This window comes from Notolepis coatsorum (assembly GCF_963971535.1).
Source record: "Notolepis coatsorum genome assembly, chromosome: 6".
NCBI lineage: Eukaryota > Metazoa > Chordata > Actinopteri > Aulopiformes > Paralepididae > Notolepis > Notolepis coatsorum.
In genome coordinates, this window is record NC_140170.1 from 44161286 (window position 1) to 44176581 (window position 15296).

The 15296-nt window shown below is 43.5% G+C and overlaps 1 protein-coding gene across 1 annotated transcript in view; it reads right to left on the reverse strand.

Annotated features, from left to right (window-relative positions):
- The window catches only part of uba2 (ubiquitin-like modifier activating enzyme 2), a 44671-nt gene extending 31466 nt beyond the window's left edge, over nucleotides 1-13205 (reverse strand). Inside the window, exons 1-7 of the mRNA XM_084317175.1 lie at nucleotides 13026-13205; nucleotides 11332-11415; nucleotides 9608-9678; nucleotides 8871-8935; nucleotides 8548-8648; nucleotides 7999-8120; nucleotides 6965-7032 (exon numbers count right to left, since the gene is read on the reverse strand). Of these exons, the coding sequence (XP_084173301.1) occupies nucleotides 6965-7032; nucleotides 7999-8120; nucleotides 8548-8648; nucleotides 8871-8935; nucleotides 9608-9678; nucleotides 11332-11415; nucleotides 13026-13166 (652 nt within the window). The 5' untranslated portion in view covers nucleotides 13167-13205. The remainder of the gene's footprint in view (nucleotides 1-6964; nucleotides 7033-7998; nucleotides 8121-8547; nucleotides 8649-8870; nucleotides 8936-9607; nucleotides 9679-11331; nucleotides 11416-13025) is intronic.
- Between the last annotated feature and the right edge of the window lie 2091 nt (nucleotides 13206-15296).

The window sequence follows — 15296 nt, forward strand, 5'->3', positions numbered from 1 at the left end:
CACTTTAAGCATTTTCAAGGTGCATTTTCAAGATTTTCCAGCATCTTATGCGGCTGTGGTAAATTAAATATTTACTCAAAATGATTCTTTCACTTCTTCCATCACATTAAATCAGATGTTATTGTGCTATAAACAACCAAAATTATGTAGACTTGGCATCATATATAACCTGGCTGAGCCGATGTGTTATGCAGTACGTATGTTGTATATGTCATAAATGTCATGATGAATTGAACATGGGGGACCCTGATGTAAACAAGACGAAAGTCTTTCTCTGGTCTGCATCCTTAACAATTGTGTGTATTGAGCCGTACTGTATTGTACCCATTCTGCAATCTGTTAATAAAGTTTTCAATCAATCAAACGTGACGAGCCAGGCCAATTTTAGCATGTTAATTTATGGAATATGCAATCTAACAGCGAAGGTGAACTTTACAGCAAATTACATGGATAATGAAAGACTTTCGTCTTGTTTACATCAGGGTGCCCCATTTTCAATTCATCATAACATTTATGACATACAAGGGCGGCTAGGTGGTGTAGTGGGCAAGGCACTCGCCACCAGTGTGGAGACGCTAGGATTCGCGTGTTCGAATCCAGCTCTCCACATTGTTTTCAGTTTAGCTGGTCGTCCGCAGTAATACACATTGGCCGTATTACGGGGAGGGAAAACTGAAGGGTGGGGATCGAACGTTGTGAACAAGCGACTCCTACAAGTCGGTTGGTGCGCCTGCGCAGTAGAATCAGGAAGTGTCGGGGGCAGCGTGAGCCTCCCACGCGTTACTCCTCGACACTGAGAGATCGAGCTGCGCAGGTGAAAAGATGCGACTGCTGTTACCTCAAGTACCGGAGGGGACTTGTGCTATGTATGACTTAGTCCACATTGCAGCCGGCTTGTGGGAGGCAAGAAACAGCGTTCGTGACAGGGGAGGGTTGAATTGGATGATACGAAATTGGGATGGGAGAAAAATATAGAAAAATGGGAGAAAAAGTGGATAAAAAAAAAACATTTATGACATACATGACACATATACAGTACGTTACTGCGTTCCAGACTACAACTGCCCCACACAAGTTCCACACCAGTCTCCGTAAATGTTCCGTTATAAAAATTAAATACCATTTCAATACACAACAAGTTTTCATGTTTTGAAATACATGGAAGGGAATTAGCTAACGTTAGGCTAGGGCTACATGCTGCCTATTTCAAAACACTGCGGTGAAAAGAGTGCGGTAAACACAAGTTTGTAATTCAAATCGTGTATTCTGCCTGTTACTTGACTATTTCGATTATTGAAGTGGTATTTTTATAACGAACATTTACGGAGACAGGTGTGGAGCACTTGTAGTCTCAAACTTAGTAGTACCTGGCGAGCCAGGCCAAGACACGTTAATAACACCCATGGCTCATTGGCTCACCTTTCATGTGGCTCGAAAGTGCACTCTCCCCCATGGTAAAAATCTTTCTGCATATTTTGCACACGGCTACTCTGGGATGTTTTAACCATGAATTATATTTTATATCGCCAAGCCAGAGCTCATTAAAACACTACGGGTCGAGCCCAGCCACATTTCATTTTGCGTGAAAGGCGAACGCAATTAGGCTTGCTCGAGTCGCTCCGACTTATTTTATTTCTTAATCTAAAAACCAAACTATTCAGTCAATAGCGATTTATTATGAAAGTATAAAGTGCAATTACAATTTCAATAACTTTCCAGCACTTTATACACAATTCAAGCACATTTAAAACCTTGAAAACAGCACATTGAAATACATGCATTTTCAAGGATTTCCAGCACCCGTACGAACCCTGTTATTATCATCAACTATCCAGTTAGTTTTGATAGTGTAACGTGTTGCTACTTAAAATCATTGAATGTAGAGAGAGGGAGAGAAAGCCTCAGCCCCCCCCTTTCCTCACTAATGGAACTCCGCTATTTTCTCTGTGCAGGGTTCGTTAGGCATACAGGAATGGCGAGGATGCAAAGCATGTTAGATGCATTGGACCCGTTGCAGGGGAAAAAAGCAGGGACTTATTTCGGGTCGCAAAATGCAACCAAATAGGCGCACTCTGGAGCCCTGCTGTAACGTCTTCACACACGGGCGTTTCACATGAATGAATGATCTTTATTGTCATTGTCACAAGAATGGTACAACGCAATTTAAAATGCAGCCCTAGATGCCAACAGTCACACAGTCCTAGATAATAACAACACAGTCCTAAAACACAGTATTAAAATAATAAAGACAAGAGTGAGACATAATAGACATAAACAGGGGGGTATAAAAGAAGATTGCACTATTCCCTTGGTGCAGGGGAGATTGTTGCTTTAAATTTGAGCTTTTATGGCCCTGGGATAAAAACTGAAGTCCGGATGGGCATGACGCTGAAAAGCCTGCCCGAGCGCAGCCGTATGAGGTGTTTGTTGCCAGGGTGGTGTGGGTCCTTAAGTATTTTGACTGCCTTTTTAAGACAGCAGGAGTTATATAGTTCTTCCAGTGAGGGGAGAGGGCATCCGATGATTTTTTTGGGCCGAGTTGACAACCCTCTGGAGCGCCTTCCTCTCTGCGGCTGTGCAGCTGAGGAACCACACGTTGATGCAGTAGGTGAGGATGCTTTCCACGGAGCAGCGGTAAAAGGACACAAGCAGGTCTTGTCTGAGGTGGTAATTCCTCAGTATTCTCAGGAAGTAGAGTCTCTGCTGTGCCTTCTTCACGATCGCCTTGGTGTTGGTTCTCCAGGTCAGGTCATCCTCCAGGTGGACGCCCAGGAATTTCATGACAGACTCTCTCCACGCCTCCCCCGTCGATGTACAGGGGCTGTATGTCGGTCTTCTTCCTCCTGTAGTCCACGATTATCTCCTGGGTTTTTAGCTTATTCAGCTGCAGGTTGTTGATTTTGCACAGGGCTGATAGCTGCTCTACCTCATCGCGGTACGCAGTCTCGTCACCTATTGAGATACAGCCCACCACGGTGGTGTCGTCAGCGAACTTGATGATGGTGTTGCTGGGGTGGACTGCGGTGAAGTCGTGGGTGTAAATGGAGTAAAATAAGGGACTCAGCACGCTGCCTTGGGGGGATCCGGTGCTGAGGCTGATGGCTGTGGAGGTGTGGGGGCCTATCCTGACCCTCTGGGGGCGGTCAGACAGGAAGTCCTTGGACCACCGGCAGAGGGGGTGGTTTAGTCCAAGATATAGGCGTTTAGGCACTAGTCTGTCAGGTAGTGTTGTGAAGGATCAGATTAAACCGAATATATATATTTATTTATGGATATATATTTAATAGTATTTGTATATCGTTTGATATCCCCTGTATATTCCTTGTACAATATGCACTGAATATCCCTTTAGTCTACTAACAGCCCATAATAGTTTCATTCTACCATTGGACGAGAACCTGGCACCAGCAGCCATGCCCCTTGGTTCAAGTTCAATCGTGCCGACAAACATGTCGTTACAAGCCCGGTTCCGCGTAGGAATACGTCTGGCGAAATACGAATGGTACTATTTGTTCACAGCGCATATATATATGGCGCAAGTAAAGTAGAACTTTCTTTTAGTCCATTAGTCCTTTACCCTCCAACCTAGTAACAGACGCGAAGCCTCACCCACGACGCACGTGTGGTGCAGTAAGGCCTACTTGGCCTCAGAATAGGCATTGAGACATCGTGTGGATTAATAGTTGAATTGTCATAGTTTGGCACTATACCGTCGAGTGGGACGTATTTCTATTAAGTTAATAATAGTCTATTATGTATGGTGCATCGTTCGGTTAGAGTTATAAAGTGAGCAGTACCCCCATCGTTCCTGACGTTATCTGGAGTCTTAACCAGGCTGGGCAGACCACGTGTGGTGCTTGCATCCGAGGAGCTCCGGGCCAGGACGAGTGGACCTGTACATTGGATTACTTTACCCGGACGACGGCGAGCCTTCCACGGCTTGGATTATCTACATGCTTTGGGTGCTTTGATTATTCCATGGATAACGGCCAACACTGCTGAGTGTTGGAACTACCCCCCCGAGAGGAGTCCAGGTGAGACGGCGCTCTACCCCGAGTGAGGTCGCCTCACGTCTCTTCGTTGTGGACCGGCAGCTACCGTCCACCAGAGGGTCCAGCTGTATTCATCTGTGGACCGAGGTTCTGTGGGCACCGTGCGCCTAACCCCCCCTACTGTCTTACAACCAGCAGGACCCCCCCTTTAGTGTATCCAGCTATAATCATTTAAGTACCATCGCTATAGTTCCCTAAAGAACCAGGTTGTATACTTGCTCCCTGCGTAACCAGAGATTGGACATTCAATGTTGATTTACCTACGAATACTCATTTGCCTTACAAGTGCATTTCAAATCATAAATGTCATTAAGTGAACGTTGTATATACCCTTTGCTATATAAAATATTCGATTTATACATTTGTGTGGACTTCGTTTCATCAGGTGGGAAAGTGTTCATCATATCTATATCATGTACTGGATGGCCAGAAGTTAAAGTACAAGCGGTAGTGGTTTAATAATACCATACTTATCAATACAGTCAGGGAATTGTACCCCTCAGTTACAGGTAGGATGGCATTGAATGCCGAGCTGAAGTGCACGAAGAGCAGCTGTGCGTAGGGGGTCTAGTCCGGGTGGGAGGCTAGAGATGATGTGGGGCTTGAGTGTCTTTTCAAAGACCTTCATGGGTAGGGAGGTGAGTGCGACTGGACGGTAGTCGTTCAGGCAGCTGATGGAGTTCTTCTTCGGGACCGGGATGATTATGGAGGTTTTCAGGCAGGGTGGGACGATGGCCGGGAACAGGGACTGGTTGAAGATCTTAGTGAAGACCCCCGTCAGCTGGTCGGCGCAGTCTTTCAGCACCCGTCCCACGACACCGTCCGGCCCTGCTGCTTTCCTCGGGTTCACTCCCTTCAGTGTGCGTCTCACCTCGTGCTCCGTGAGGATGATGCTGCTGAGGGCTGGCGAGTGTGGTGAGGCTGCTTCTGTCGGCAACACCTCGGGGGTGGCGTTGATGTGCAGTGTGGCTGTTTCCGTCCGCCTCGAATCGTGCAAAGAAGGAGTTCAGCTCCTCCGCCAGCTGAGGGTCCCCCTCGTTGGCTGAGGAGTGGCTGGGTTTGTAGTTGGTCATCTGTTGGACCCCCTGCCATACCCGTCTGGTGTTGTTGCTCTGGAAGCAGTCCTCAATCTTCCCCTTGTAGTCGGCCTTGGACCTCTTGATACCTCGCTTCAGGTTGGCTCTGGCAGTGCTGTATAGCTCCTTATCTCCAGACCTGAAGGCGGTGTCCCTCTCTCTGAGCAGACGCTGCACCTCTCCCGTCATCCACAGCTTCGTATTGGGATAGACCCGGATACGTTTGTCCACGGTGACAGAGCCTATTTCTGCTGCAGTTGTTGGGCGTATAGCCATCCCGCTAACCTGACTCTGCCAGATGGTTTGTTTTCACATCTCGCTTGATGATCGTAAGAGGATCGATATGAACCAATCTTTTTATGTTGCATCGATCCTATTGGATCATTGATAATTAGATCGATGTATCGATCTGGATCGATGTATCGTCCACCCCTATTCAGTATGTCAGTGCTGTTCAGTTCAGTACGTCAGTGCTGTGTTTAGTATGTCAGTGATATCTGCGCTGTTCAGTATGACAGTGCTGTTCAGTTCAGTATGTCAGTGCTGTTCAGTTCAGTATATGTCAGTGCTGTTCAGTTCAGTATATGTCAGTGCTGTTCAGTTCAGTATGTCAGTGCTGTTCAGTTCAGTATGTCAGTGCTGTTCAGTTCAGTATATGTCAGTGCTGTTCAGTTCAGTATATGTCAGTGCTGTTCAGTTCAGTATGTCAGTGATGTTCAGTTCAGTATATGTCAGTGCTGTTCAGTTCAGTATGTCAGTGATGTTCAGTTCAGTATGACAGTGCTGTTCAGTTCAGTATATGTCAGTGCTGTTCAGTATGACAGTGCTGTTCAGTTCAGTATATGTCAGTGCTGTTCAGTTCAGTATGTCAGTGCTGTTCAGTTCAGTATGTCAGTGCTGTTCAGTTCAGTATGTCAGTGATGTTCAGTTCAGTATGTCAGTGCTGTTCAGTTCAGTATGTCAGTGCTGTTCAGTTCAGTATGTCAGTGCTGTTCAGTTCAGTATATGTCAGTGCTGTTCAGTTCAGTATGGCAGTGCTGTTCAGTTCAGTATATGACAGTGCTGTTCAGTATGTCAGTGCTGTTCAGTTCAGTATGACAGTGCTGTTCAGTATGTCAGTGCTGTTCAGTATGTCAGTGCTGTTCAGTATGTCAGTGCTGTTCAGTTCAGTATGGCAGTGCTGTTCAGTTCAGTATATGTCAGTGCTGTTAAGTATGACAGTGCTGTTCAGTATGTCAGTGCTGTTCAGTTCAGTATGACAGTGCTGTTCAGTATGTCAGTGCTGTTCAGTTCAGTATGACAGTGCTGTTCAGTTCAGTATGACAGTGCTGTTCAGTTCAGTATGACAGTGAGTGCTGTTCAGTTCAGTATGACAGTGCTGTTCAGTTCAGTATATGTCAGTGCTGTTCAGTATGACAGTGCTGTTCAGTTCAGTATGACAGTGCTGTTCAGTATGTCAGTGCTGTTCAGTTCAGTATATGTCAGTGCTGTTCAGTATGACAGTGCTGTTCAGTATGTCAGTGCTGTTCAGTTCAGTATATGTCAGTGCTGTTCAGTATGACAGTGCTGTTCAGTATGACAGTGCTGTTCAGTATGACAGTGCTGTTCAGTATGACAGTGCTGTTCAGTATGACAGTGCAGTATGACAGTGCTGTTCAGTATGACAGTGCTGTTCAGTATGACAGTGCTGTTCAGTATGACAGTGCTGTTCAGTATGACAGTGCTGTTCAGTATGACAGTGCTGTTCAGTATGACAGTGCAGTATGACAGTGCTGTTCAGTATGACAGTGCTGTTCAGTATGACAGTGCTGTTCAGTATGACAGTGCTGTACTCACATGAAGCCTCTGGGTCTGCCGTATCAGGTGACACCTCCTGGTCTGCATCCTCCTCCCCGAAAAGCTGACTGGGGTTGGCATAGAAAACACAATGCATGGTTACCACGGCAACACAGACAATTAGCCTGAGGCACCGCCTGGAAGACCCCCAGCACTGGGGTCTAATATAGTACCACACCCTAGACTAGAGGGTATAGGGCTCCGTCTGACAAAAGCAGAGAAGCTACTGAAGTGTTAGTCATCAGGGGAAAGTATAGAGTTAAAAAGAAAGCAATAGAAAATGTCAGAACTCTTTCAGTTATGTGGCCCTGGTAAGTGCTTGGCAAGGCTAAAGCACAGGCTACCGTTTTATATTATTTCCCTCAGCATTAGCAGGATAACCACGTGGAGATGAGAAAAGTTTAAAGAATCAAATAGGACGCCAGCGAGCCTTGATTGAAGAGGTGGGTCGTGTTGGGCTTACTTGAAGAGGTGAGTCGTGTTGGGCTTACTTGAAGAGGTGGGTCGTGTTGGGCTTACTTGAAGAGGTGAGTCGTGTTGGGCTTACTTGAAGAGGTGGGTCGTGTTGGGCTTACTTGAAGAGGTGGGTCGTGTTGGGCTTACTTGAAGAGGTGGGTCGTGTTGGGCTTACTTGAAGAGGTGAGTCGTGTTGGGCTTACTTGAAGAGGTGGGTCGTGTTGGGCTTACTTGAAGAGGTGGGTCGTGTTGGGCTTACTTGAAGAGGTGAGTCGTGTTGTCTCGAATGTGCGCGCTGATTTGTTTACTTTGGCAACACGGGTCGCTAAGGAATTTAGGTTCGAGGTTGAAGAAAGTGCACTTTAAAGTTGAAAGAACGGCCCTAATGTCAACGTGTTTCAATATACCGGTAAGCGTTATGTATGGTGATAACGAGTATATTGTTAACTTAGCTCCGCTTAGCATAATACCGGGGTATTATGTCAGCAAGGTATGACTGTATGAAAAAAAATTATATTATATCGTGTTAACCCTAACCCTTACTTGAAGAGGTGGGTCGTGTTAACCCTAACCCTTACTTGAAGAGGTACTTGGCCCAGACAATGCAGTGGATGGGCTCAGAGGGAGTGTTCCTGATGGTGCATCCTGGGAAGGTTTTCTGGGTGGGCTTCGGCTGGCACTCATAGCACTCCGTTAGACCCTGCAGACAGACAAAGAGGATGAGAATTACTGATAAGTGAATGAATGAACAAACCTATTAACAGAATAACCAAGAGGCAACTCTACATTTCATGTCAAGTCCACAGATTACAACATGCATTTTACTGGTCTACTTTAAATTACCGTGTGCAAAACTGTTTAGTTTTTGGATGTGTGTGAGATTATGTGCAAAATAAAATCTGCACAGTTTTTTTGGGTGAAGTGCCCCTTTAATAAATAATTCAAGCGGAGACAGGTATTATCAGAGTCAGAAAGATGAGGTCAATCTGTTCAAGTGAACATTATCCCCGTCCTCAATTATAAATAGGCCATTTTAGGTTTAAGGGTTGTTTTGGGGGTTAAGGTTAGACTTACTATAAGGTTAGGCATGTAATGGTATGGGTTAGGGTTAGTGTAAGGCCTGTTACCTTCTTGATGACCGTGACCTGTCCCAGGTAGCCAGCACTGCCACTCTCTATCAGTGGGATGTCCGCTGCCAGACACATCCTGTTGACATGGTTACGGGCCGCTGGCGACACAGAAATATTAACATTTAAATCAGTCTATAATAGTATTTTTCAGTGATAAAACAGTGGACATCTTGACTCACATAATGTAACATGCATGTGAATGAGAGGAAGGGTAGGAGGGCGGCGATGGGCGAGTGAGTGAGTATAAGATGAAATTACGGTTCAGTGAAGTAGGTTTCTGTATGTGGGCATCGACAGTGTGTGTATGTGCATGTTCATACCTCTGTTGTCGAGAGCATTCATCACCAGTGTGAAGTTTCTGAAGAACTCCACATTATAATCCGGGCTGCCATGGAAACAGACGTACCATAATTAACACTTGGCAAGACACGAGCAGGTCAGAGCAGATACTGCATCTATATGGAGATGGGGGGTTATACTATGAAGCTAGATGATGGTGTTACTGAGGTATACCGTCAGTGTCACTGAGGTGGTTCACTTCTAACTGGGGTATATCGCCTCAGTAACTTACGCTGCGCCCCGGGTTTCAACCAAACTAATGAAAAGATTGTCTGCATGCCATCATTTGTCATGCCATCTAGTCAGAAAGTTAATTTCAGGGAATACACAATAGCCTATTATTCCTATTGGGGCGACAGTGGCGGAGGTAAAGCAGTCGTCTGGCAATCCAGAGGTTCCATGTTCGATTCCGGCTCCTCCTGGGCAGCATGTCGAAGTGTCCTTGAGCAAGACACTTAACCCCTAATTGCTCCCGACGAGCAAGTTGGCATCTTGCATGGTTGCCTCCGCCGTCGGTGTGTGAGTGAATGGGTCAAATGTGAGGAACAAATTGCATTGGATATATAATATGCAAATATATAAATGCACCATTTACCATTTATTAGCCCTACAACCAAAACAAATGGTGTGTGTATATATATATATACATACATACATACACGCACATATATATATACACACACAATGAGTGTTTTTGACAGGTGGGCTGACTTCTTACTTCATGATGCTGTCATGGTAGGCTGTTATGTTAGCTGTTGGACAGAACTGCAATACACTCCCCTTGGCCACCTGCAATACAGAAGGACAGAGATGAAAATGGCACGCACCAAAAGAGACAGACAATTATTTATTCACCCTGACATTTTCTTTTGCTTTAATTCAACAATACAATGTATATGCATCAAAAGTATATCCCTTGGAATTCAGATTGTGGCTGTTTTCTAACAGGTCATCAAGTCAAGAGTTTTAATTGTCACGGCATACAGGTATACAATGAAATGCCATGGACATTCATCAGCAGCTAACAGATAAGCTTCAAATAAATACAAATTGCCAGTAGTTTCAGAATTTCCCCAATATATCACTTGATTGGCTTTGCAGGCTCATCAGGCTCATCAATCTTTATGAATGAATGCACTTTAAAAAACACATCACTCACAACATCACTTAGTTAAGTACCACAGAGCAGTTTCACTTTTGTTTGGGGAGAACATTGTTTTTGGAGATGGATGTGGTTTTTGGAGATGGATGTGGTTTTTGAAGATATTGTTTTTGGATATCAGATGTTTTGGCGCCAGATGTTTTTAGATATATATTGTTTTTGGTGCTACATATTATTTGAGATAAATATTATTTTTGGAGATAGTTTTTTGGAGATATATATTGTTTTGGAGAGAGATATTGTTTTTGGATAGATATTGTCTTTGGAGATAGATATTTTATTTGAAATCTTTATTTTGAACATGTAAATAAAAACAATATAAAACAAAAACACATCATTGATCTCTAGCAATGAAATGGAAAAATTATTTATAAAAAATAAAGATATTGTGTGGGTAAAGCCAAAGACGATGCTTTGTAGGGATGGGTACCGTTCACATTTGAACCGATACGGTACCGGTACCTGTGAATCGATACCGGTACCCAACGGTACCTTTTTTCTGTACTTTAGTCTCAAGAAATTTAATTTACCTACCTCAGTCGTGAAAAAAAAATATCCAAACTTCAAATAACTACAATTTCGACCGTTTTCGGCTTGCCATTGCTCCGACTGCTTTGTTGTTGAATCAAGTCAAATCCTAGGTAAGCATATATTGTGCGTGTGAACGTTGACATGAAAATAAAAAAAGGTAAAAAAAAAAACGTTTAATTTTTTTGGTATCTCACTTGAATCGATACTCGGTAGTACCGACGTGTTTCGGTTCGGTACCTCAAAAGTACCGAATTCGGTACCCATCCCTAATGCTTTGATGTGTTTATTAATTGATTTTACAGTCACAATGAATTAAGAGACTTTGTTAGAATTTGGCAATGCACAATGTTAATTTCAATACAGCTAGTTTTCAATAAGAGCAAGTGTCATTTACCGACATCTCACACAAGCAGACATTATGAAATAGGGCAATTAGCCATTTAACTGAGAGGATCAGTCAAGATTCTTACAGGTGGTTAACGGTTACAACATTGACAAACTGTTGAATTTGAGTCACTGCTGGTATATCAACATTTTACAACAATAGTACCCAGCAGTCCCATTTACTTTAATATAATTTATTATGCATTTCTGATATACCAGACTACATTGGAGAGTGACAATGGGGGAAATGGACAGGTCACACAGGGTTTAAGACTCATGTCACATTAAGTGCATGCGTCCAGATGTGCTGCTGACCCACAGAGCACCTGCGAAAGGTTAGTTCATTGAAACTGGCATGACGGTACCTGTGCTTTAGACTTGCCAACATGCTTCTTCTGAAAGAGGAACTGGCGGTTGAGGTTGCTGACGTCGATGATATCCAAGTCGATCTAGGCAGCAACAAGCAACAGGTTGGTAATTCAGTCACGCAGGGATATAATACACTTACAGGCAGGGGATGCGAAATCTCCATTCGAAATGTCTGGGAGATAAATCACGTTCCCAATTTACAACTACACGGTTAGAGGTGTATATGTAACGGTTGTGACAACGTCACCTCAAACTTCGATGCCCCGAGTGGGAGTCGAACCCCGGTCTCCCACACCGCAGGCAGCAACACAGACCGCTATACCAAGAGGTGAATCCACTTCTAAGTAATGGGTTTATGCGTCTTTTGAGGATGTGAGAGTGCGTTTAACCCATAGCACCGCTACTCACACCAGCACTTCTTGACTGCGCTTCACGATACCATCCGTTATACACCACACACCTTTGATATTACAATGCCATTGTAAGGGATGGTTTGAAACGGATTAGTGGGCCTATTCGTGCCATTGATTAGGCCTAAAAAATGGTTTGTTTCCGGTGCAGTCCATGTCAATAATGAGAATATATAAAAAGCAAGTATTTCACAATATTTATTTAGTGAGTAGTATTTAGGTGTGGCATTTTTAATACTACTACCTTTGTACATTGTACTTTTGTAGTACAGTGTCTTTGTATTTTAACCTTTAGTATTATGGATATTAAACATGCTGGCAGAGTACATTTTTATTAAATAAAGAAATTCCATTATCCATAGTCGCCGTGGGAAAGAATAAAATAAAAAATAAAATAAATTCCCTACCTACCCATGGCCTTAACTGACAACCAACAGGAAACAAACTATATTTTTTGTTATGCCTTACAGCTGTTATGAGCCATTGCATAAGAGAAACGAACCTACACTGTGCAGCTGGATCTACTTGAGATGCTCAGGGTACCTGACTGTCTGTGTGCAGCTGGATCTACTTGAGATGCTCAGGGTACCTGACTGTCTGTAGTCCTGTCTACTGTGACACTGCACTCCAGTGTAGACAGCCTACAGCAGCTTGAGACTTTGTTGGACAACATTGGTTGTTGCATTGCCTCACACATCAGGAGACCCTGATGTAAACAAGACGAAAGTCTTTCTCTGGTCTGCATCTGCATCCCTTAACAATTGTGTGTATTAAGCCGTACTGTATTGTACCCATTCTGCAATCAGTTAAATAAAGTTTTTCATTCATACAGACGTGTTCATTTTCGAGATAGTTGTGTAGATACAAGAGACAAGTGGTGATGGGGGGGGGGCATTGTTATTTATTTATTTTGTTTATTTAAAAATAACGTAACTAGTATTTTGGCATTAAACCAATCAGGCAAATGACAAAGAAAGGCACTGGGCAGCACCTCTGTGCAGTGTGAGATGTTGCATGGCGCGTCATTGATCAAGGATTCCTATAAAACCAACTGCTCTTTTTCAAAACGTAGCAAGTAGCATCAATAAACCATGATGTACCACAACAAGGAAGATAGTAACAGCTAAGCAGCTACACAACAAAACCCTCCCATCATGTGTTCCTCTTTCTAATCCATCCATCTAGCTAGCTGCCTGCACTGGTCTCCACTGGACACAAAGACACAGCATGCTAACGCTAGGAGCTAGCTAGCTAGCTGCACACACAACGTTACTACTCACCACTTCAATGTTTTTGAAGCCGGTAAGAACGAGGTTCTTCAAAAGTTCACAGCCAATGCCTCCCGCTCCGACCACCAGTACCCGACAGGTGGAGAGGGAGTCGGCGAGCTCTTTTCGGAGTGAACCCACTAGTTGTACCATGATGGTGGTGATGATCAGCTCGGGTCAGAAACAGCAGAACACCGGTTAGCTACTTGCTAGCAGTAGCTGCCTGTCGGGGGGAAAACCCACTGATATGTTTGGGGCACAGGGTGGGAGTAAACCGGTGGCGACACCTGTTGGACAGGCGTGGGGGTGCTACCAATGATGAATGAATGAATGAATGAATGAGTGAATTAAAACTTTATTTAACAGATTGCAGAATGGGTACAATACTGTACGGCTCAATACACACAATTGTTAAGGGGATGCAGACCAGAGAAAGACGTTTGTCTTGTTTACATCAGGGTCCCCCATTTTCAATTCATAGTGACATTTATGACATACACAACATACATGACATTTGTATGAGTATGACATGACATACTGTGATTTGCCATACCTTGCTATGCTCGCTCATGCCTGTATTTTTTATGTCCGTTCTATTTTATAATTTTTTGACTATTTTTAAACTGAATCATTTTAAACAATTTTTACTATTTGTGTTACTGAAAACTGTAAGCGGAGAGCCTATTGGGATGCTAGATCCTAATGTGAAACACTGTGATTTGCCATACCTTGCTACCTGTCTATCTTTTTATGCTCGCTTATGCCTGTATTTTTTACTGTTGTGAAGCACTTTGAACTGCAACCCCTGTATGAAAAGTGCTATACAAATAAAGTTATTATTATTATTATTATAGTGACATACATGACATACAGGTATATAGTACTGTTACATTTGTGACATATATGATATGCAAATATACAGTACTGTTACCTATAGATCCTGACAGAGTATATGATGGGGAGGAGACTGTACATTAGGAGGGGGTGGGTGGGTGGGAGAGAAATATACCAAACTGGCCTTAAGAACTTTGCTGCCTCATAGAATGTGCCTGTTGTTGGCCTGCTTTTTTATTTTGAGTACGACTGTGGTGCTTTGTCTGCCGACTTCTGATATATTGCCCTAAATGTTTGCTTGCTCTTGATTAAGAGTGTTTTGAATGTGAGTCTAATTTTTTTAGATGCAATGACAAATACATTGCATCATGATCTAATCTAATCTTTGTGAGTTGATGCCAAATTGGCCTACCATGCTACCTTTGCTGCTTTATGAAAATATAGACCTTAACTCATGACCTGTTGGTGAATTTGTCCATATATTCCATTTCTGCACTGTTCATAACTCTAAGAGCAAATGCCTTGATATAAATGTGTGCCTTTAATCTCCCGCTTGGATCAGTGATTGTGCCTAATGATTTCTAACCAACTGTCTGCAGTGTCGTCTGCTAATAGGGTCAGACTACAATGTAGTATACAGCACATACACAAGCACACTGGTTAAAAGGTGGAGGCCTAAAGAGTATGTATACTTATTTTTCCATTGCATGAAGTGTCCACGAGGATGAGGTGGAAAGCAACATTTCATCTTGTGACCTCAGGTCTGTGGATGCACCGTAGATAGCCAGTTCCTCCAGGATTTAGCGACAGCTTGCAAATTTGACCAATCCCTGCAATATTTCCGCATTAAACGGTCAAGCTGCTTGCAAATTTCTGGTTCTGGTTCTCATGGCCAGTTTATCTTGCAGCATTGTAGCAACAATCCTCAATCTTCATTTGACAGTCACAATTGAACCAGGAGACACGTCGCGAGGAGGACTGACATTACTAAACGAACTAACATTACTATTAATAAAGACACACACACATGCTCATAAATATATAGCAATTTAGGGGTAATTTTTTTTGTTTGGTTGTACAAACATTCATATATTGTGATTCACACAGACACAGTGTAGAATGCCTGCCAGGGTATAATGGCTTTTCTACAGCAGTTACCAACTCATTGTACCACAAGAGTCAGAGTAATTGCAGAGTAAATGCCCAATTACGTTTGACCAATCAGATCGCTTAGCTGGAACTATCCGATTTATAATAACTTTGTTTTTTTGGTGCTGTGGTACACACACACACACACACACACACACACACACACACACACACACGCACACACACACACACACACACACACGCACACACACACACACACACACACACACACACACACACACACACACACACACACACACACACACACACACACACACACACACACACACACACACTGAA